At 35.2% G+C, this 24,840-nt stretch overlaps 1 protein-coding gene across 3 annotated transcripts; it reads left to right on the top strand.

Moving 5' to 3' along the window:
• The first annotated feature begins 15,004 nt into the window (after positions 1–15,004).
• Positions 15,005–21,984, top strand: LOC128994370 (L-xylulose reductase-like). Of its 3 annotated transcripts, none has more exons than XM_054418901.1 (6): positions 15,005–15,170; positions 17,275–17,321; positions 17,570–17,778; positions 18,509–18,623; positions 20,317–20,524; positions 21,600–21,984. In XM_054418901.1, exons 1-6 carry the CDS (start codon positions 15,119–15,121, stop codon positions 21,701–21,703), a joined length of 735 nt encoding a protein of 244 aa, XP_054274876.1. In that variant the 5' UTR covers positions 15,005–15,118; the 3' UTR covers positions 21,704–21,984. The 3 variants fall into 3 exon arrangements, with proteins under 3 accessions (XP_054274876.1, XP_054274874.1, XP_054274875.1); XM_054418899.1 differs by having other exon boundaries at positions 15,168–15,240; XM_054418900.1 differs by lacking the exon at positions 15,005–15,170 and adding an exon at positions 15,957–16,029.
• The last annotated feature ends 2,856 nt before the right edge of the window (positions 21,985–24,840 follow it).

The raw sequence follows: 24,840 nt of genomic DNA, 5'->3' as shown, positions 1-24,840 counted from the left end.
CTCTTCCCGTTGCAAAGCACGGGTACAACAGCTAGTAGTCTATAGAATAATATGGAATAGTAATAAATAAATTTTATAAATATTACTCTTGAGCTACTTTACAAAAGAAGATTCTCCACACTTCCAGTTTGTTTAGAAGAATCCTTATAAATAAATCAGCTGATTGAATTACTTAAAATGTGAAGAATATTTGTTGGAGACCGTTCGGGGAAAATCATTAGTTTACTATAAAAGCAGTCTTAGTATTGCAGATATGAATCCATTCCCAGACACTCTGCACTGCTAGCCTTTACTAATTCTTTCACAATTTCCTGTGTCGTGGACATGTTTCCATCCCTTCTCATAGCATTTCAGTATTGCAAATACATTATTCTAACTGCTACAAACTGTTTCCAGTTCCCACACTCCACACTGCTCACCTTTTCTACATAGCATTTTAGGATTGCAGATACCTTAATATAATCGTCATAAACGGTTCCCACACTCCGGACTGCTCACCTAGACTACTTCCTTCACCACTTCCTACGTCGCGGACCTGTTTCCCTCCCTTACCATAGCATTTGAGGATTGAAGATACCTTAATCTAATCGTCATAAACAGTTCCCACACTCCGGACTGCTCGCCTTTACTATTTCCTTCACCACTTCCTAGTCGCTGACCTGTTTCCCTCCCTTTCCATGGCATTTAATGATTGCAGATACCACAATCTAATCGTCATAAACAGATCTCACACTCCACACTGCTACCCTTGACTACAATGTATCGAGTAATCTTCAGTATAATCTTTGCTTAATAGTAACAACTGATGTTTTTCCTTTTTTATTGTATTTTGTAATTGCTAGTACTGTGGATAGACTACTTACAAGTCTTTTGTTTACTTTTTCCTTGTTATTTAATTCAGCCAAGATGGTTACTAAGCAACCCATAAGACTAATGTTAAAAAAATGTGATTTTTCAGTTTCATTTTTCTACGTAGTTAGATTTTTGTTGGCAGTTCTAACTGCAGTAAACTCGTTTTTAGGCCAGTAATAAACTATTTACAACATTTGAAGAAAATCGTCGGAGCCGTTTTTGAGATCTTGGTGCAAGCATACATGTATACATACATACAAGCAAACATTGTTCATATTAGAGTATGTATAGGATAGGATATTGGTAAGAAACCTTGTACCATTATCTTATTTTAGTTTTTATTTTAGCTGTAGTTGTACTGACGTTTTCCAGTAATATAACTGCATTTTCAAAATGCCATTTTGTGGAAATAAAAGTTCTTGATTCTTGATTGCGGTTATAGACGAATCTAAACAGTCAATCAGTTTTGCTGGAAGAACAGAAAATTTCTGGGGTTTAAAGGAGAAATATTGAAAACAGGAGGAGGAGACAATTAATAGGAAATATTATACGTATTAGATGAGTAGAGGAGATGCCTGGTCTCACAGTAAATCCAGGTACACAATCATACTTCGGGAGATGAATAATTTTTGCCAGATATATTAAGCAACTTAAAAAAACCATGAAGATTAATATACACATCATGTTGTCACAGTGGTAACAATCTGTCACCAAGGTAATCTTTAGTAAACCTACCTAAAGTCAGATCAAATAAATACGCGCAAGAAATGTTTACTGCTGGTAACAGCTTTAATTCGGGAAACATTAGTGGAAAACACAAAAAAATAAGGCCGGGTCCAAAAAATGCTAAAATATTTTTACAAGAAGCGCTTATTATTTCAAAGCACTATTAAATATCGTGAGTCAAAGGTAATAGAGTAGGCCTAAACAAACAATAAATCTTCATAAATAAAATTAGAGTTTAGTCTGTACATTGCTCAGAATTATATATTTTTGATTATTTGTACATTTTATACATTAGAGAAGCCGAAACAACTCAAACAAGCCTTATCTCAATTGCTGTCTATCTCTCCAGCACTATACAATGCCCGAGCGGAAATACCATTTTGATATCATAAAAGCTCACCCAACGATGTGAGCGTGAGCCTCCCAACGGCGTACTGTACTTTTCTGTACTATTCAGTATATTATGTATATTCAGTACTGTACTATTCAAATTGTCTAGGTCTAGTAAGGACCGTTTCCCGACTGTACGCAGGATATGAGCATGTATTGTCATTGACTAGTCAATTGTATTGTATATATTTGTTCCCTCATCTTTTCCTTAAAATACTCACATATGGTGGCGTCGAAATAATAACTCTACTTCAGTAAAGAACAAATTTAATATTACACCCTACAATATGAAATATTTTGTCCAACTGAAAAGAAGAGTGATATAATTTCGAAACCCCTTAATAATTGTACATTTAAAATTCAGCAATACAATTATTATTATCAATTATCAATTACAACATATAATTAAAGCTCCATATAAAGAATTGTGTCAGTAAAAAGGTCAGGATGGGTTTATTCGCCAAATCAATAAAACACGCAGTTAACGTAATCTGTATTGCTTTCATTTAACAATATATAGTAAGTGTACTATTCCTCCTGTAGTTGCCCGATTGCACCTATGGTCAGGGATTAGTACCTACGATTGCACCGACAGCCCTTTTTTGGGGTACCCGTTAATACTAATGTTTGTATACTTTTAATCTTTAAGTACGGTATTTAAATTATCTAACGCGGTAAAACTTTGTTTATTTGTTAAATAACAAACATTGTCAAGGTTGATTATACATTGCATGAAAAATACATAGAACCTAAATTGCTTCTCGCCAAATACACACCAAGCTTATACACATGTCTGGAAATTCTGCGTCAGCGAACTATAGCCATAGATGAACTAATATTAAAATTAGTACCTATCCTTATTAAAATTGAAGGCCTTTTGGTTGAATAAGGCCTTCATCAGGGAATTTTGGGTAAATCACAGACTCCACATACAGGCGTACGTAAACAGAGAGCTTCTTTCTAATTTTTCTTCTGGTCCAAGAACTATAAGTTGAATGGCCTTTGTGAAAAACGCGTAATATATGAATATAATTTGAGTAAAACTTAAGTGTTAAATAGTCGATGGTGTTACGTTAATTCAACTTTACAACTATCCTACCATATAATGTATACCATATACGAGAGAGGTCGTTCAGTGGCCAAAAACTCGACCAAAATAATCTATAAGGTACAGAGTTCTATATTTCCATCCGCACTGTAAATAAAACATGCGATTGGAATTTCTTCCATTTGTTTTGATTTTCTGTTTATATTTCGTTGTTATTTCGTCACCAGCACGGCAAACCATATTATGGCCCATATGCAGTTTTTTACTTTATTTAATTTACAATCAGTTCAAGTTGAACAATAAGCAAATGATATAAATAATCTTACTAAATATTATAAACTAGCTGTTTGCCCGTTCTACGTACGGGAATCTTTGAAACCTTATATTCAGAACAGGAGTTGGTTTGCATATTTAGTGTTCATTTTTCCAGATATGCTGGCAAAACTATTACTGTATAGGAATACCTTTAAACCTTCGCAAATACAATATCTGACTTTACACAACTGTCCTTGAAGCACCGTCAATGAGTGGAAATCTTTTTTGTAAGCTTTGGTACGATGATTATAATGACGGTAGGACGATGACGGTAATGGATTGGCTAAGGCTAAATAATGATTTTAAATTCAATTCAGCGAGACTACGCCCCTGATTTCAACTTTCCTCCCGCAGCATGGCTACACTGCTAGGTAAATGCTGTGATGTAGTCAGTATGTTGGAACGAAATTTCCCGTTCGAGCCCGGCTTCCAATGCGATGACAAAACGCTAACTGTTTTGATGATAATTGGAAGTCCGGCTCAAATTATGGGGAAGATTAACTAACTATACTTGTAAAGATAGAAGTTTAAAAAAAAACTATACACATTTAGTGGTCAGTGAAGCTGAAGCACATTCTAACTTTAATTATCAGTTATCGATGATCAATTATTTAAGACGAGGAAGTCACTGTGCGTATTTTAATTTAACCCAAATATGAGTGTAGGAAGTGGCGCGATCTCGTAGTCTTGTCAATTACTAAAATGCCGACTTGTTCCTGTACCTCCATATTTTACTAAGAATTAAGTGGATGCACTGTTTTATGTCATAACTTAAACTCTTTTTTTAACTTTATTTTATTTTACAATCTGTTCAGTACAACTGTGAACAATTAGTAAAAAGCATAATATAAGTAAATGACTTGACCAAGAATCTCCCCAGTGAAAGATCTTGGAAAAATAAATAGTCATGTAACTAACTCACTTTATTTACCTTTTTTCAAAACATTGAATAACGAAAAAACATATGATTATAATTAACAGAATTTAACAGGTGTTATGGAATAAGCTGTTCTCACAACAGTTCCTAAAGAGACAGCTGTTGATTAATAGCCCATACAGCCAATGGCAACTATGGGACCCACCATTTATAGTGGAATCCACATTTTTCAGTAACTATCCGTCGTTTTAACAACTGTATATCAAATGTGGTAACCCCATGTTGCACGAAATAAAATATGCATGTATTTTATTATTTTGTTGTTTATTTGGGCAATATAAAAGGTAATTATACCACAATATTATAGTCAATATAGGCTTAACATACGTATTTATAAATTTAAATAATTTTATCGTTGACATGTATATAAATGACTGGCGGGTAATTTTCTGTCAAACATGGTAAAACTATGCAGTAGTCTAGGTGGTAGAAAGAAAAAAATTTGTTGTTACACAAAATGTAATACTGTACTATGCAGCAAAATGCGCTTAACCGGTATTACAACTTTTGCAACACTTGCTGCAATGAACATATATGGATCCATATCAAATGGGGCCTAACATCAGGGATGGATTTGTACAACTACTGTATGTACTTTCATGTCCAAGAATTGGTAAACGTTTCTGGTTAACGTTCTAATCTAACGTAATCTCTTATATTTCTAAAACATTTTTTAATGAAACTAAATGTTTCATGCATATTTGTTAGGCTTATTATGGGTTAAACCAATCAAATCTATAATTTATTCGAGTATTTATAATAGAGCGTTAATGGAGTTGTGAAACTTGTAGCATTAATAAAATCGTACTATTTTAGCTTGTAGCATATGTTCCCTATTTCCGATTTTGCCAGCTCTATACTTCCTTGCACTTTTTCAATTTTATTTTAATTTTTATTTAAATTTGCTAGTTATTTTTCATAGTGTTAACGTTATCCGCTGTGGCTTCCTGGTAAAATTATTTTTCTCCTCCTTTTGTAAATGCAACTTGTCTATGTAACAATGTTTCGACTATAGAATATGGATGGACTGATGTACTCGTTCCTCACGCACAGGCTTTGCCTATGTGGGGATCTTCCATTATTTTTAAGAATTATTGTAATTTCTGTAACCATTTAATTTTCATGGATTAAATGATATTTGATTTGATTTTATTTTGATTTGTAATACAAGGAGGCAAGCGTTGATAAATTGAAGACTGTTCTGAGCAAACGGATTCACTGATTATTATTAAATAAACTACTTAGCCAGGAGAAATACCACTAAATATCAATGGATATATTTTGATAAACACATTAGCTAGCTATGTAAATGAATTTAATAGAGTTTTCCATTTTACCATACCATACCCTTTGCCAAAAATGGCTGCTCTGAGTTCTCAATGTGGTTTCTTTAAAAGATATTGTAAAAAACATTTTGGTGACTGTTCCATATAGGTAATACGCTATTACCATATGCGAAAAAATCTCTCATGGTCTCATGGCAAAAATAATCCGATCTTGATGAAATTTGTACAAACGTGTCGTGAAAACCTACAACAAATGAGTCCGCGAACCAACACATTTGGAATACGTGAATGTGAACGGGAGTTTATGGAGGTACTGTAATAAGAATAAGAGGTAAAGATTTTTACATGAGCATAATGAGTGAATTTCAAAACAAAATGTAAAATGTTAACCAAATGTAAATAGCTTATGGCATGCAGGATAAGGAATTTTGTATATATTAGCGAATTTCCCTATAGGGAAGTAGCTATTACCTTAGGTCTCATGGTAAGACCTAGGCCCGGGACCGATCTACTTTTTCATTTTGACTACCCCAGAGGCCAAAAACACCATTATTATACTGTATTATAGTGTACCTATTACTGTATTACTATATACCTATAGACTGGGAAGGGTGGCGACTACGCACTATCCACAGTACTATCCTGATAATTAGACCAATTCGTATATACCAAAGGAAAAAAGTGGTTCGGATTCCACTACAAATCTGTAGGTCCCTTAGTCGCCATTAGCTGTTTAGGCTATTAATTAACAGCTGTGTCTAAGGAATATGTCGACCTTAGTCACTAACAAGACTACAAGATCGCGCCATTCATCATACACTCATCTCCGATCTCCATTCATACTTGGCTTAAAATACCTTCGTTGTATGGTCGCCATTTCAAAGAAAAGTATAAAGTATATGTAAAAGTGGTTTATTCAAAGTTTCAATATTATATTTAATAAGCTTCGATGGAATGTCATCCCATCCGGCAGCTTAATTGCCGCTTTATAGTTCTCACAACATCGCAGAGTTCTCGCTGACATGTCTCAGGGAGAAAACCTTATCTGTGGCGTAAATGGCGTCATCGACCTCGGCTGGCCCGTCCGTCTTAATTGTACTCGCAAGTTGCGCGCCAACTGAGGCAAAGTAGTTATTGAAATTATTGCTGACAATTTTTATTACGTCAGGTCACAGAAAACAGGTGTAGCTGAGTCACCGTGCGCGCAGAAACCCTCAACTGGGAAATTTTCCTTTCTACTTGGGCGGCCCGCGACCTCATTCACAATGTTCCAGAACTTTCTTGAGTCACCGTTAGCTTAATCAATTTTAGTGTTATATAACCTGTATTTAGCTTTCTTTATCAATTATATTAATATGTTCCGGTATCTAGTAAACCTTGTCCGCAATGCGTGTTGAAAGGATGATGTCGGAGCTGCTTACTTAACTTATCTCGATAGCGTACCGGTATTGACTTTAGGAGCCCATTTTTAGTTATCCATGGTTTTAATTTAGAGGCTTTGGCTGATTTATTTTCAGTATATTTATCTAAAATTTGCCCTATAATCTTATTAAACATTTCTGAAACTTCGTCCACGTCTACCGAATTTAATTCCCATTGTTCCAATTGGATGAATTTAGTTCCACGCCAATGCTTTGCCAATTGATTGTCTTTGAAGTAAAATTTTTTATTTCTATATTTTTCGACCTGATGCTTTGCAATTCCAGATAGGTTGTAAAATGATCTGTTATTTCTGTCTCCAACACAGCCGAGGAAGCTGTGAAAGATGGTGGCAAAGTTATGAAAAAATGGTCAATGCATGTCTTACTAGCAGGACGTGTTACTTTATCAATGCAAGCAATGAATCCTAAGTCGGACTCGGACAGGATATCGAGGTACCGCTCTTCTTGTGAGTTAAAATTAGTTTGAATAATATCGCAATTCAAATCCCCTGCGTAGACATTTATCTGAGAACTTGTGTTAAGTTCTAACAATTATTGTGTTAAGTTCTAAAAATGATTTCAAGTTGTCGTTAAAAAATCTGTAAATATGTATTCGGACTACGGTATACACAAAGCAGGTTACATGTAGCTCCGGCCCAGTCGAAGGTCAAGGACAAGCTCGTAGCCACGCCACCGATTAGCAGCTCACTGATAACGAGTCATCGATGTAGACAACGATACCGTCACTTTGATTCAGATTGTTATAGCTTCTGAAAGTATTATAACCATGCATAAGATCACCCTGATGATTCAACCATGCTTCCGTTAGAATAATACAATTAAATCTACATTTAATACCTTGTAATAAAACTAGAAATTCGTCAATGTTTTTACCATAACTTCTTATGTTTTGGTGTAATATTTTAAAATCATATATAGCATTACAGTTGTTTGGTTTAAATTATAAGAGTTGAAACAATCAACGTTAGTAACTACATTGCAATGTATGAAGGGGGTGGTTGCTTCGTCCATCAAAGCTAATTTATTTACTACATTTAATGGGTTATTGCCGTCCGACTAGCTTAAATTGTGTATTTAGTGTCAAAACATCAGCGTTAAGAGGAATTTAAACAATCTGTGTTTAGAGCGACATATAAGAGAGTGTGCCATGAGACAATAATCATCAATTATAAACATAGTAAAAAATGAGAATCGAAAAAGTATTCTATGAGCTAGATTATTAGCTAAAATTTAAAAATTCATTGTTGTTTATTGTCTAACTTAGCTTAGGCACTAAACAAACTTTGGTAAACGCAATCACATGATTATTACAATAAGTGTAAAACAATAGGTCAAGTTAATAGGTAAACGGTTCAAATAAGACATTACGGCAATAAATGTTTCATACAACAGTTGATCTTTAGATTTTTAAATAAAATAATCGAAATAGATTAACACTTTTAATTAATTTACATTTCCTAACAGGAACTCATATAGCCTATTCTAAGTCATTTGACAAACACTATTTATTTTTCGTTAAACCGTATATCATTCAATTAGTCACTTAAACGAGATTATTGAAGTCATAATAGCTGTAAATGATTAAATTAGGAAGTTTTCCAGTTACTCTCAGTTACCAATGACAAAGGGACAGGATGAATGGTCCAAGATGAACTGACACAATTAAAAGTAGTTGATCAATTTGTAATTAATCCTACTACATCGTTGAGCAAATGCAATGTGTTTTATTAGACAACTAGTTATAATTTTACCATAGAAGATTATGTTTTTCTACTGCAATTTTTACGGTAAGAGATAGAAACGGTAAGAGATAGAAACGGTAAGAGATAGAAAGAAAACTTAAATACGTAAAATGTTTGTTTAAAAAGGACATTTCACATTATATTTAACTACCTGGCCCGACAGACGTCGTCCTGTCCTAATGTGGTTTTATGTCAAATGCTCGTTCATTTTCAATATGAGCTCGTTCGCTGCGCTCACTTGCCTTTAGTTACATTTTTTTATCAGAATTTATTTTTCATCACTCCTTAACGAAAGTAACTATTTTCGATAACAGCTGATATCAATGAAATTAGTCGTTTCCCAAGCTCTAATTTAGGGCGAGGGAAAATCGATCAGCTGATTTCCCCTCGCTCTAATTTTACTTTCCCTCGCTCTCAATTAGTTCTCCATTTATTCACTACGCGCGCCAGTGTTTTGTTACGGTTTAATTTAATGATTTTAATAAGCTGTATGTATTTTTAAAAGTTGTGTTATTCTTTTATTTTGATGTTTAAATAAAATTTATTGAGAAATATACGTAGATTTCTTTTTAGAAGATTTTATTTTATTTTGATGTTCAATCAAATTAATTGAGAAATCAAATTGTTTTAATATACCGAGGTCTGCTATTCTGTGTTTGTGTATTTTTGCGTCGTGATGAAAAGTATCGTTCATAACTCGTACCGAAAGTTATTATCCGGCACTTGCTCCATTATTCCCGTCCTCGGCTTCGCCTCGTACGTGTAATTGGGGTTCCCTGTGTTCGGCTTCGCCTCACACAAAAACTTGGGCGCGCGACGGAAAATGCCACTTTCGGTCCTAGTAATGAAATATACTATTACAATCTGGTCAAACAAATATGAGAACAATAAGTAAAACATTTATCAAAACAATGTCAGGAAGCAAGCACCTGTTCATCAACAAGTCTTGCCAAAAATTGGATCAATCATAAATATTTACAGAAATCTGTAGCTTAGGTCCAGCACATGCACAACACTTTTTAATCTGGTAATGCACTGACTATTGTCCAGCAGATTAGCAGCAAGACTGTTCGGATGATATTCTAATTTGTCTTGATACTTTTTGCTAAGGTCTGTAATTTCTTCTTTCACTGATTTAATTTTGAAGTCATTCCTAATTGTAGTGTTGGATACGAACCAAGGTGCGCCAATTCTTCTCAGTGCCTTAGCCTGAAATCGTTCAAGAATTTCGATGTTGGATTTGCTCGAGGTCCCTTAAAGTTGAATTCCGTATGTCCAAATTGGTTTGATCATAATTTTATACAGTACAATTTTCTTAGCCAATGATAATTTTGAATTCGTACCTAGTTAGTAGCCAATTGAGTTTACAAATGTTTAATTCCATTTGCTGTCTCTTGCACCAGATATGAGATTTCCAATTTAATTTTTTGTCAAGAGTTAGACCTAAATATTTTACACTGTCTGCCTCCGTTAAGGCTACATATTATTAATGGTTACTGGAGGATTGTACTCTGTTCTCAGAGTAAAAACAATATGTTTGGACTTGTTTTCGTTGACTTTTATCCTCCACTTTTTAAGCCAATATTGGAGCTCAGTCAAGGCTTATAAGAGTTATAACAATCAACGTTAGTAATTACATTGCAATGTATGAAGGGGGTGGTTGCTTCCAGAATTGCCTCCAAGGAACAACATGTAATATTTAACAACATAATGTAATATTTTATGTTACATTTGACAACAAATATTCGTAAAAGACAAATGGAATAGAAACCTATTTGATAGCTCTCATTTTTTTATGCATAGATTTGTTTTAAAAAATTAGGTTATCATTACAACAGCTGTTTCCTTAATTTAATTTAATCAAGAAATGACAAACATGGCATAGTAAACAAAATAAAACATTCTTCCATAAGATTAACATGTAAACTGCAAAGGGCGCCTTAGGACGCTACCCTTAAGGGTTTTTGAAACGGAAACAGGCTATTATGTTATTATAGTACCTAAGGAATATCCCTGTAAATTTTCATGCCAATTTGTTCAGTAGTTTTCTAGTTATAAACGCTGTAACTAACACAACTTTCTTTTATATATTTCTAGTTGGCCCGACAGACGTCGTCCTGTCCTAATGTGGTTTTATGTCAAATATTCGTTCATTTTCAAGATGAGCATGTTCGCATGGCTCAATCACGTCTTGGTTGAAGTTCGTTCGCTACGCTCACTCACCTTTTGGTTGCAAATTAGCTGTTGTCATAAATTGAAAAAAATAATAGTGTTGCACCCTGTTGGTAAACCTATTAATTTCTTAATGCTAATGAACATCATAGAATTATAGTTCGGCCGCTTAGAAAACGACCTGCGCGCTAATGCTAAACCAATGCTGGAGGAGGTCGTTTTCTAAGCGGCCGGCCTATAAATTCTTTAGTTGAACCAGCTGTTAAGAATCTTTAATTCCATTTAAATATGAGTACTCATAAGGTTAACATGGGAAACTCCAGAGCCACTGGGGCGGAGCCCTTTTGACGGATCTGCACCAAACTTCACACAAACCATCCTTGAATAATGCTTAATAATAACTGAAAGTTTCATTACAATCTGTCGATCGGTTTCGGAGTCCATAAAGGACAAACAAACATACATTGGATTTTATATATATAGAAGATTTGTTATAGGCCTAGCTTGCTATTTAACAGTTTTGAGTTTTCAGCTTTCTTCTATTCTTCAAATTCGAGATTTTTTTATAATTAGAAAATAACATGGAAAATGCCCTTACTACAAGTTATCTTAAAGAGTAGCTCATGAATAGGCTTGGAAAGAAATTTGGCGCTGTTCCGTTCAGTAGTTAGGGTATTACGGTAGTCAACTTCAAAGTCCTTTTGTAAAACGTTTTGATCCACCCTGTAAATACGGTTAAAGATAATTAAATTTTTTTGCACAAAAATGATCGGGGTGATTAGACCTTTAAATTGATGTATCACACAACCCATGTTTAAATTTGAAAATTTCTCAAAAAGCACCCCTACCCCCCAAATTGGGCCCTTTTGGGACATTTTTCAAAATTAAAAATTATTTTATTGGATTTTGCATGTCCAAATTAGGGGGAAATAAGAACAAACAAGTGTAAAACGCCTTGCCTTTGCACACAACAGATATGGAAAGTTTTCAAATGAACACCTGTATATTTCAAATAAATTTATGATTGAAAACACTTTGGATGGATACCATAATCATCCTCAAGCTAAGTTTGGCCTAGGTAGCAAGTTTTAACTAGGTACCTTCTTACACGAAAAAAAAAACAGTATAATGAATCATAATACAAGTGTGACAAAATGTCAAATTATTGTAAAGCCTTCAAACGGCAGAACACATATTATATACACAAGATAGTTGATAATAGCATTGACAAATTTGAAGGAGACTGCAAGCGCCGTGAATAGAAGTCGTTCGGAGTTAAAAAAAGAACGACTCTCATTATACTCAACCGATCTGTTCAGCAAGAGCTGTTCACCTTCAATTTGAATCTCCCGCTCTTTGTCGATCTGTTTTGCTTGTCGACATTTTGCGTGTCGATAAAGTGGGAAAATTTACACAACCGTCCCACATAACAGACATCCCACATAACCGACATCCCACTTTACAGACATCCCATATTACCGACACTGTCGACATTTTGAGTTGTCGACATTATGGGACTATTTCAGTGTCGATCTTTTGGGATGTCGATAAACTGGGACCCCACGGCTTGAAGCGTCCCTCGAGCCTCGAGCCTTGCGAGTTGCGGGACGGGAACTTGACCCCGCCTCGCTGTCGTGGATAGCGCTGGGTTCACAACGATATGGTAGTCATACGGTTAAGTATCGATCGTCGTAGTATGAAAACAAATACTATCGAATATCGTAAATCGATTGGCTTCCATAGCGCCAACCAACCAACCAAAACGTAAACAAACAAGTTTAGCTGCTAACTCATGTTTTCCAATTTTTATTTTATTTATAAAAATGTCATCGTATTTACTTATTAATTGTTTAATGTAAAACAGATTGCAAATAACACTTTGTTAAAAATAACCAAACCAACCAACACCGACAGGCTGAATTTTTATCTCAGGATTAGTGTTGCCTACAGTATTATTTTGAGGCTTCTGATTGGCTGAGGGAACATCATTACCGCGACGATACGGATGATGCCATCGGCCTCGGTGGTGTAGTGGATAGAGTGCTGGGCTGATGATCCGAAGAACCCGGGTTCGAATCCCACCCGTAGCTTTATTTTTTTGTATTGCATTTTTTTCATTATCAACAAGTTTGGTTGGTTTGGTTAGGTTATGACGGTTTAATTTTATAATTAAAACATTATGAAATTGAATTTGACCCATTTATAGTTTTATTTTATGAACAGATTTTTTCGGTTAAACCTTCATTTGATTTTTCATTATAAGCAAGTCTGGTTAGTTTGGTTAGGTTATGATAGTTTAGTTTTAGAATAAAAAAATTATAAAATAGGATTTCAGGCATTTATAATTTTATTTTATGAACAGAACTATTTTTTCGATTAATAAACCTTCATTAGATTTTTTCATTGTCAGCACGTTTGGTTGGTTAGGTTAGGTTATGACAGTTTAATTTCATAAAAAAAATATAAAATTGAATTTGAGGCATTTATAATTTTATTCTATGAACAAAAAAATTTGTCAATTACTAAACCTTCGTTATAGTCAATCAGAAGCCTCTAAATGACACTGTTGGCAAAATTAATCCTGAAAAACAAATTGTGCCACCGACAGACAGAAGGAGAGAAGACAGAGACAACAAAAACTACTAGCACTAGCCTAAAAGGAGAGGAAAATATTTGATTTAATTATGTTATTTAATTTATTCCAACATTGTTCCTTTTGATCAGTTTCATGGTGCATAGCATGGTGGAAGGTGCATAGTGCATTATTATGGAGGAAATATGCAAAGGTCATCTAAACGCTTTTAAAAGTAAGGGGGTGGTCATTTATCTGGCGTTAATTGCACAAGATACTGGAATATTAATTTTAAAATTCCTCCGTAATTTAAGTTCTTATATATTCATCATGCTGGTTATCAGTCTTACTGTAATTGGATAATAAACATTTTCATTGACAAATTTTATGCCAGGTTCAGATATTATGTTGTACTTATTTATTTGCATTCACTCTCACTGCAATATTGTGAATAAAATTATGGCCTTCCGTCGTCAAGGCCACATTATGACGATTGACGACAGACATAGGAGCAGCTGCAGCAGAAGGCACCAAGGCAATAGTTTACTTCCACCATGACATGAGACAGCCGGTGAGCCAGAGCCCAGAGCCGATACTAAAAAGTCGATGTCTGTCATCCAGTACAAAACAAGCTCGATATTTAACCGAATGGCTGAATTTTTATTTCAGGATTAGTGTTGCCTACAGTATTATTTTGAGGCTTCTGATTGGCTGAGGGAACATCATTACCGCGACGATACGGTTTATGCCAACGGCCTCGGTGGTGAAGTGGATAGAGTGTTGGGCTGATGATCCGAAGAACCCGGGTTCGAATCCCAGCCGTAGCTCTATTTTTTTGTATTGGATTTTTTCATTATCAACAAGTTTGGTTGGTTTGGTTAGGTTATGATGGTTTAATTTTATAATTAAAACATTATGAAATTGAATTTGACCCATTTATAGTTTTATTTTATGAACAGAAATATTTTTTTCGGTTAAGCCTTCATTTGATTTTTCATTATTAGCAAGTCTGGTTAGGTTATGATAGTTTAATTTTAGAATAAAAAATTATAAAATAGGATTTGAGGCATTTATAATTTTATTTTATGAACAGAAATATTTTTTCGATTAATAAACCTTCATTAGATTTTTTTCATTGTCAGCACGTTTGGTTGGTTTGGTTAGGTTATGACGGTTTAATTTCATAATAAAAAAACATATAATTGTTTTTGAGGCATTTATAATTTTATTCTATGAACAAAAATAATTTTTCAATTACTAAACCTTCGTTATAGTCAATCAGAAGCCTCTAAATGATACTGTTGGCAAAATTAATCCTGAAAAACAAATTATGCAACCGAATGCCTACCATATCGTTGTGAACCCAGCGCTATCCCGCTGTCGTCGGTGATAATGTTATAGCTCAGTGGGTGAGAACAGAACTCAGAAGCAGAAGAAGTGTTATAGAACTAGAACAGAACGGAATCAGCGAATCAGCTGATTAACTAAGATTAACCTTCAAGCTTAAAAAAAAAATCAAAAATCAAAAGCATTTTATTTTAAAACTTCCAAATAATCATGTACCCTACTGACTGATAGCCTCATCAAATTCCTTAGTAATATTGGTGCAAATTCAATTAAATTATTTCGCGTTAAGATGGAGATTAATTTTAAAAATAAAAGAGTACTTGTAACGGGAGCAGGAAGAGGTAAAATCTATGATATGCCTAGGCCTAGTGTTAATTTCCAACCCTAGGCCTAACACTAAAAGCAATATACGTAAGTTATAGGCTGTCCGTTCAATATTGATTAATCTTCTCATCTCTAGAGAATACCAATGTAATAGCAGTCATGAACAAAATAATAGTCTAATAGGTAGGCCTAGCCCACGATTACTTCTAGTAATCGTGGCCTAGCCCAGCCTTGGCCTATTAAGAAATATTTAAGGAAAAACTTTGATTTAAGAAATAATTGCCAACCTTTTTCCATCAAGAATAGGCGTAGAGTAGTTAAAAAAAACAATGTTTTTTCAAGATGTTTTGGGTTCTGGAATCAACTGATCAATGTAGCCTAATCATTGTCAATCAACACATCCATCGACAAAAAGGGTTTGGAACTCTTTCCCATAAGTCGGAGGATACACGTCCGGTAACCGGGCGTGGATTAGGCCTAGGTGTCCGGCAGTTACTGTCATAACCTAATCTAACTAACCAAACTTGCTGATGATTAAAAAATCAAATGAAGGTTAAATTCTGTTCATAAAATAAAATTAGAAATGCCTTAAATACTAAGTTACAGTTAAGAAAAAATTGCATTCTAAGCAAATCTTTGACAAAAAGTTAGTGTCACCGTTGGAATTCGATCTAGCCTAGATAGGCTACCTCTTGTTCATCAGCCGAGTACTCTATCCACTACTGTACACCACAAACACCAATGGCTGTACATCGTATCGTTGTGGTAATGGTGTTACGGGCCCCCACAACCCGGCATTTCGCCTATTGGGTCTGATGATGATTGGAGTGTCCAATCAAAATCGATCACCACTTACCATCTTTTTTGTACCATCTTGTGAGTAACAGTATAAGCGTAAATATGTGTTTTAAGTTTTATTCAAGTGTTATAAGACGTTTCTTTTATTTACTTCCTGTAAATTTAATAACACCTACAATGCTGATCAAGAAGCTATTTAACTAAGTTAGATCACCTATCCGGTCACCTATGACTATGGATCATGCTTCTAGATGTCCAATGAGGCGATTAACACTGTTACTTAATTACATTTATTTATCACCATAACTTAAACATTTTGAAGAAATAAGTTTAAAATGTTCTATCTTGTGCAGGGCCTACATTAGATTAGCTTAACACGTTCGCTACTGCAATAGTACGAAATTTTCCATTCACATGGACCAGCGACGCACATATGCGACGGCCGGTTTCCACCCATAGACTGCCGTTGCATAGACGGCTAGTCACATTAAAATAGGCTGCCGACGCATATTTGCGTCGGGCTTCTAATGTTATCAAAATGCGTATATCTTTGTAGTGGTCTATTTGAACGCACTGAATTCCCTGCAGTGGTCTACAGAGATGTCTGACGCACAACTGCGTCGCTTGGTCTGTGGATATGATGATTGATGACGTCATATAATAGTTGGAAAAACTGGTCTTTACCTTTCTGCATCACTGTATGTATGTATGCAGTATGTATGCTGCATTATCCTATGTAGCTTTTATATTTATTCAGTTATAAACTGTTCTTGAATAATCTGTTTATTTTTTTAACTTACTTTCACCTTAAAACACAAAAAACGAACTGTCGCATATATGCGACGTTTAGTCTATTTCAAGAAAACTATGATAATTTTCACTATTGTCTTCGCTGTAGACCGGGTGTCGCAAATATGCGACATTACAAAAGGTTAGAAAAAATACAAAAAAACAAGAATAATTGATTTATAAACACGATTGTAGCGTATTACAATGTAAATGATCACTGTTTTACAGGTTTTCGCCCGTGGTCTATGTGTAGGCCTACTGTTAAAATCCAAGTGACAGCCGGTCTATGTGTAAGATTCAAATGTATACCTCGGTCTGTGGCAATGACCGCGGCGTCGCATATATGCGACGCTCAGTAGCGAACGTGTTAACCTAGGAAAAACAATCCCCATTTAACTTGCAGTAGGCCTACTGTACAACCTAGTTTTGTTTGTGGCCATGCCACAAAGGATTCCAATCAAATGATGTTGGTTCTGAAATTATTAATTAAATGTACGTCGAGTCAATTGACTTTTTCAACTTGTATGTTTGCAGGTATAGGACGGGAACTATGCAAAAGACTGGTTGTATGTGGAGCTAAGGTGTGTACTTAAAGCTATTGTTTTTATTTGCACATTTTAGTATGGGTTACAAAATATGCAATCCACAGTTTCCTAATTAAATACGGTGTTAAGTAAAACCTCCATTGAGTTGTTTTAACATATTAATTAACTACAGTTTTAGTCCAAGTAGATGTCTGTAGGAAGTAAGTTTATTTACAAAAAACAATCATGTAGGCTATATTGAATTTTATAAATATTATTTATGTTTGAACTGTATTTGTGTTCAGGTAGTTGCAGTATCCAAATCAAAAGAGCCTCTGGATTCTCTTGTAGAAGAATGTCCATCAATTGAGGCTGTGCTGTTAGATATTGGCGCTGATTGGCACAAAACAGCTGAAGTGATTGAAAAACTAGGAACTTTCGACTGCCTTGTGAACAACGCTGCGGTGGCAATATGTTCTCCTTTCCTTGAAGTGAAACCAGAGGAAATTGATGAGTAATTGTTGATTGATTAAATACTAATATCTCTTCTACCTTAACTTAAGTTAGTGAGCTTTAAGTTAGTAACATCAACCCTGCCTCAGGACGAGCTCCTGAACAAGAAGCTGTGGTTCATATAGTAACTCAAGTTTGACAGGCTCTGAGGTAGGCCTGCCTACTAAACAAGGAGCATTAAAAAACCTACATGTGGCAGACTTGCCAATTTATTTCAATTCAATGGGTTAATTATTCCCCCAGTACAGTTTTTGCTAGTCAATATTACTCTGCACCATTTGTTGTGTTCTTGTTCCAGTAGCGATTAACAGAAAAATCAACACTCCCGTGAAGGGTGAATTTTGTTTTGCGATGTGGTTTTTTTGGTAAATCTAAACTGAAATCCATTTTCATTATATGAACATATAGACTTTTAATGTGAGCTTGTGGAGAAAGTCATTTAAGAGTGAGCATTGCAAGTGGTCGATGACCGACCAGAAAACTTCTTGAAGAAATAAAATGATTAGTGATCAGGCATCATGTGCGAATGAGTGTGTACGCATTCCCTCCCAGTTGTCACACTCCTCTGTCCAGCACCATGAAAGAGTTAAAAATCTCTGTTAACTTACCTTAGACCCATAAATTATGTTTAACACTAAATTTGAATTTTAATTCTGTATTTACATAAATTTCAAAACTAAGCTGCCACAACATAGAATAATCATCTCTAATCCTGTGTAATTTACTTTTAGAATGTTTAAAGTAAATGTGAAAGCTGTGATTAATGTAACTCAAGCGGTAACAAAAGGCATGGTCAAAGCTGGTAAAGCAGGCAGCATTGTTAATGTGTCTTCACAAGCTTCCAAGGTAGGCTTTTAAGTTAAAAATTTTTAGTTTTACAACAGGTCTATGTGATGGAGTCCTTTAAATATATATATATATACTAGCTGACCCCGCGAACTTCGTATCGCCTAAGTTATAGGTTTCCCCTAAGACAGACCGATGGAAAGAAAGTACCGTTACGTTTAATTTTCAAGATGATCTCGTTCGCATCGCTCAATCACGTCCTGGTTGAAGTTCGTTCGCTACGCTCACTCACCTTTGGGTTGGAGCTCGTTCGCTACGCTCACTCACCTTTAGGTTGGAGCTCGTTCGCTGCGCTCACTTGCCTTTAGGTTAGCTCGTTCGCTACGCTCACTCGCCTCCAGGTTGAAGTTCGTTCGCTACGCTCACTCACCTTTTGGTTGCAAATTAGCTATTGTCATAAATGTAAAAGAAATAATAGTGCTGCACCCTGTTGGTAATCCTTGTAACTTTAATGCCATTGAACATCATAGAACAGAACCAACTTGTTTAATTGAAACAGCTGTTAAGATTCATTAATTCCATTTCCCATAAGGTTAACATGGGAAACTCCAGAGCCACTGGGGCGGAGCCCTTTTAGGAATTTCGAAACGGGAAATAGTTTACTTCCTATTCGCATACCTACAGAATTTACACACCAAATTTCATAACGATCGGTGAAGTCGTTCCGGAGGAGTTTGCAGACAAACACTGTGACACGAGAATTTTATATATTAGATATATATTTTAATGAGAACTTACATTCTAGAGTTTTTGGAATATTTATATCTTTGATATTGAAAATGTTCACTGCGAGCAACAATGGTGACACATGTTTCTGGCTACTACATGGCTACTCGTCAGAACGCTTATTTTCTATAGAACTGAAGGAACAATTCTGTGGAACAATGCTGTGTTGACCTGTTTAAGAGATGCAATGAGACTGTAAAAGACTGGAAATGAGGGGTGGGCAGAAATCAGTATTTCCGATTCAGTTACTTAATCATATATAATGTAGGTATTAATCACCAAGCCATAATTTAAGTAATTTACCATGAGTGGCCAATTTTACTTGAAACTTAAAAAAAGCATAGTACACTTACTCTTTAATTCAGCATTATCAAAGTGACCCTTACGCATAAATATTCATTTGTGTCATACTGCAGAAAAAACCGCCGTTATTAATGCATGCATTGCGGGTCTAAAGTTCTATTTTCTAGACCCTATGAAGAAAAAAATCAGCTGTTATCAACTGAGTTGCTAGTTTCGATTGCAAACACTTGCATGTATCGATTTTAGTCAATTGTTGCCTTATTGTAAATAGTTTGACATATTGATAGTATAATGTGCATTAACACAATCGTAATAGATGAAACGATTAAATCACTTACTAAACAGCCAGCTGCTTGTTTTCATTAGCAAATTAAATTGAAAAACTATAAGAAGTAGTTTTGAGAGGTTATCTTTAAATGGAAATTATTTTAATTTTAGTTTTGTAACATAGTTTTTAAAATAATTGTGCAATATGACAAAAAATATAGGTAGTTCATTACACGGGACAGGCTAAAAGTGTCTTTTCAACTCGCTCATTTTGCGACCTCGGCTTTGCCTCGTTCGTAAGACTCAGGTCGAAAAGAGTCACTTTAGACCCTAGTGATGAAATACTACGGTATCTATTAGTTTAAATGGCTAAAATTTATATTCATTTTAAATGTAGGCAGCCTTGAAGAATCATACGGTTTACTGTGGTACAAAGGGAGCTCTGGACGCCATTTCTGGTGTGATGGCACTAGAACTGGGGACTTACGGTATCCGGGTCAATTGTGTAAACCCTACCGTGGTGTTGACGGACATGGGCCGTGAACACTGGACAGACAAAAAGGCTGAGGAAATGCTTGATAAGATACCACTCCACAGGTTTGCAGGTAAAGTATGCTAATATAACGCATCATTATCACATGTATAGTTTGTGACAGCAACAGTCGAACATTTATATTTTCTGTGTTCTGCCTCAAAACCACCTTGTGCCACTCTTGAGTTGTTTAGCTTACAAAGATTGGGTATAGAAGAGTTTTATCGTTTAACTCAGGATTTAATGATCAATTAATATTGGCGTTACTAAACAGATGATTGTGTCATTGAAACCCCCTTCTACTGGTTATGTATAACTTCCCCTTCTGTAATGAACTGAATTTCCTTATGAAATGAATACAAACCCTTTAAGAAAAGCAATGCCTTTGTTAAAAATTCAGTCTGAGAATAATTGAATTTTGGATAGTCCTTGCTGCGGCCGCTAGGTAGATTATCGGGAGCGTGTGTCCAAGTCAGCTGACTGAGTGAGAGATAGTGAGACAAAGAATTGAATTAGAGAGAGATAGAGTAGCGCGGCTGCTGCGCGAAGCTCATTTCGGCAGCAAAATTCCAGTCTATAACTATTCTCCATGAGCATTTTGCTTCTTAAAGCATTTGTATTCATTGGTATAACTGAACTAAGCTATCTTTAATTGTTTTACTCCCTAGGATGGTACCTACTAACTGTTTCTCATTCCCTAAACATGTTGGCCCAAAAGACTTTCTTGTTTGGTTTGGCTTCAGATGTTTCTGACGGCCAACTCAGTATCACATACATGCTTTAACTGCAAAGTTTTTAGCTACATAGCTACATAGAAACAGTTTTTTGCTTGTTTGCCCAGCGCTGTTCATTGTACACCGTACTGATGTTATGGGTTTATTTCCTCATTGTTGAGTCCCACTCCACAACTGAACTGCCCACTGCTATTATCTTGTTTACAAAACTACCCAGCTTTCAGAATTTTTGGTTTGGACAAGGGTGTGGTCCTGAAGTGTCTGACTGCATTAAGGTTTCCTGTGGTCTCTAAAGAAAAGTGCTGAAAACTTATTGACTCTTACCTAGTAAGTCATTGAGATAGGTTTTAATATTCTTGAAAACAAATTGGAATTCTTATCATATTCTTGAAATGTTGCCTTCAACTGTTTCAGAGGTGTCTGAGGTAGTAAATACCATAATTTTCCTCCTGAGTGATGTTGCTCCAATGGTGAACGCTGTCACACTTCCTGTAGACGGAGGCTTCCTGGCTTGCTAACAATACTTATGTTCACAAATACTCATATTGAACAATCAAGTCTTCCACTACGTTCTATTGATCATCAACTATTAGTGATTTTAATGCTTTTCCAGCATATTTAGATGGATAAAGTGTTAAATTTGGATTAGTAATCTCGGTAGAAAACCATAGTGTGATAAAAAGTATTTTGGTGCCTGTTAACTTCAAATATATTTTTGTCATGTATCAGTTACCAAAATGTAATTTTTCATGAATCTATTTTTATTATATTTTTTTATTAAAGAACATACTTGTCTTTTTCTTGATAGTTTTATTTTTTAACCTTGTGTGTGGTAAATACTCTAGAAGTCGTCAAACCCGGTACCGGTACTGGTACCTATATTATAAGTGTCAGGATTAGAAAATCAGATCAAGTGTGACATCATATAGACTCCAGAAAGTTAAGTTTTTAGTGTCATTGTTCAATCCAACTTCTTCAGCTGAACAAGTGAAGTCTGCATAAACCTTACACCAAAGATCTGGAAGTGCGGTATCTTTGACTGTATGTAGTAGACAAACCTTTTGATATATTGAGCTATTTTACTAGGCATTAACATTCAGACTAAAACAGTTACTGTTAGTCTAAGACCATTTTAAAGCATCTTACTTTCTAGGAATCTTTGATTTTAACTTGGTCTATAAATTTTCCCACGCAATGCCAATGTATACTTTAATTGGCATTGCCAGTAAGAAAGTGGTAAGTTAGAAACTCTTCAATTCAGTTTTAAGTCATGTTAGTTTCTTTTGACATTTTCATCCGAGGGAGGAGGGGGGTTCAAGGATAAATGTTATATATTTGGTAGTTGAGTTGTTATGGTGCTCACCGAGTACCGGTAATCCAAAGGTCTTCAGTTTGATCCTCAGAAATGTAGTACTAAGTAGCTGAAACTAGACCAATACAAGACTATAAGCTGTCCTGTCCTAGATCATTGGGCTTTTAATAAATGGCCTTGGCTAGTCACTTACTAGTCAGTAACAATTAAAGCTAAACACCGCATTTGTAGTTTATCCCTGAGGGTAGTCCCGGGCCTACCCAAAATTTGGTAGATATTTCAAAATTATAAAAAGAAATTTTATTATATGTAAATAAAGTGAAAGCATTAAACCCCATGATTTTGCATTCAAATTTTGAAATCACACCCTTTTTGCTCCACAAAGCCCCTCAATCAGTCAGGCCTACACCAAAAAAAATTCCTGGAGCCACCCCTGGTTCATTCATACACTCATCCTCCACTCATATTTGGGTTAGAATAGGAAAAAGCGCCCTCTTCTCAATTTACGAGCAATATCAACCCCAAACTTACACAAGGGGGTATTTTTAATACATGTAAGAGTTTTACACTGCTTTCATTACAGTCATTATATTCAATATAAATGCTGTTCCTGTTTTTTTATATTTTTTAATATCCGTCTTAGAAATCAAACAATCCACCATACTAGAGAGTAAGAAACAGACAATAAACCTTTATGTTAGATTTTATCTGAAAGTATGGTTGGTGAGTTTGGTAAACCAGTTTGTTTGAGCCCCAGGTAGTTTTACACATTCATTTTCATTATACAGTAGATTCTTTTTTTAATAACGGATAAAAGATTCTAAAAAAATACTTTTTAAGCACAACTAAATAGATATGGATAAATTAAGGATTTTTTAATACATGGCTAAGTTTATCATATATTAATATAGATCGAGATACCCCATGCCCACGGCCATGACTACGCCCTTTAACTACAGCCATAGACTAACCAACACAAATAGACTTCTCATCCCATTGTAAATTTTGAAGCACGTTTTTCGTGTCTAGTTCATGTACGGTGACACTGGGCGCTATTGTCGATGAAATTTTGTTTCTATTATTTTAGGGTTAATTTCTTGATTTGTGCTTTACTGTTTGGTTATATAACTAGGGGACAAGTTATTGTTTATGATTAGATCGTATTATTTGGTTAAACGAGGTTTTAAATGGCTGTAATAACGGGAAACAAATTGTAAACAAAACACGACCTCTACAGAAAAACGGACAGAACTAACAATAAAATTGGCTTCAGCTGTTCCATAAGGATGGGAAATCTACTAAGGGAGTATGTTTTATCTATGCTACAGCACAGCCACCTCTAATACAGTATTAGTGGTGGCTGTGCTACAGGCCGTGGCCTGGTAGAATTGGCAACGTCGCAAGTGGTGTTGTTTAGTGACAGACGTCCCATAAGATAACATGGCAGACAGGTGACATCAGCTTACTATTTCGCACCCACTTTATTGATTTAAATTTATGAACATAAATGTATTAAAATATCGAAAATAAAGCATACAGAATTGAAAACCGAAACAATATGAATTAAAAATCTATATATGTACATTTTAAGCGGAGTCAATATTGTCGTAAATAGGTACACAAATACCATTAGCTGCTTCCAAGCAAAACAGCTGTTACAACACCACTTGCGACGTTGCCACTTTGAAGGCCGCGGCCTAGAGTTAAAAGCGGCCGTGCCCACTGCCCATGCCCCATATCGGAAGATATATAATCAATGGTTTTACGCTCCTTAGGTTTTAGAGATTGAGTTGGTCACTTGGCTTGGAAAAAAGTAATTTTTGTAGAAGTAAAAGAACTTCGACGACGTCAACATGAGATAAGTGAGGAGGTTTAATTTTAAACGTCAACTTGAAACGTCGTCAACATCAACAAAACAAAAAAGGGGTAATTAATTAATTTATTTGTTTACGGTTACACCATTTTTCAGAGTTGACATGCTGATATTATATACGCGGTGTGGTTGGGCAATGGTAGGATTTGATTTAGGATTTATTTAGTTTCACTAACTTAGGCATATAAAATTGACTTAAAAAGATTAGAACCGGTATTATCTTTGATAATTGCATCTTTAGAAAACCATCGCTCCATGATAGCCTTTAGGCTAGGCCAAGGCCACACTAAAATACCCCCGCCGCAGCAAACCTGCAGACTAAGCGAATTTCCATTTGACTGATTGGATTTACACTAAAATGTCTACTTAAAAATATAACATTTATTCTTGATTTAAATAGAATTAGTTTAACAAGTACTTAGGTTTGCTGCATCAGGGAGGGTAAAACTGTTTTTTTTTTTGTAAAATGT

The sequence above is a fragment of the Macrosteles quadrilineatus genome, unplaced genomic scaffold, assembly GCF_028750875.1.
Source record: "Macrosteles quadrilineatus isolate MER2022 unplaced genomic scaffold, UCM_ALF_1.0 Scaffold_5__1_contigs__length_97177068, whole genome shotgun sequence".
Taxonomy (NCBI): Eukaryota; Metazoa; Arthropoda; class Insecta; order Hemiptera; family Cicadellidae; genus Macrosteles; species Macrosteles quadrilineatus.
Note: the sequence above shows the minus strand (reverse complement) of the source record. Positions and strands in the feature narration are given on the sequence as shown.

What these genes read in the sequence shown, in the direction of transcription:
- LOC128994370 (XM_054418899.1), top strand. Translation starts at nt 15,180, where the DNA reads ATGATATGCCTAGGCCTAGTGTTAATTTCCAACCCTAGGCCTAACACT. An exon ending in TAACACTAAAAGCAATATAC is followed by an intron (nt 15,241 to 17,274) that starts GTAAGTTATAGG and finishes GTATGTTTGCAG; the next exon opens with GTATAGGACGGGAACTATGC. An exon ending in ACCACTCCACAGGTTTGCAG is followed by an intron (nt 20,525 to 21,599) that starts GTAAAGTATGCT and finishes CAACTGTTTCAG; the next exon opens with AGGTGTCTGAGGTAGTAAAT.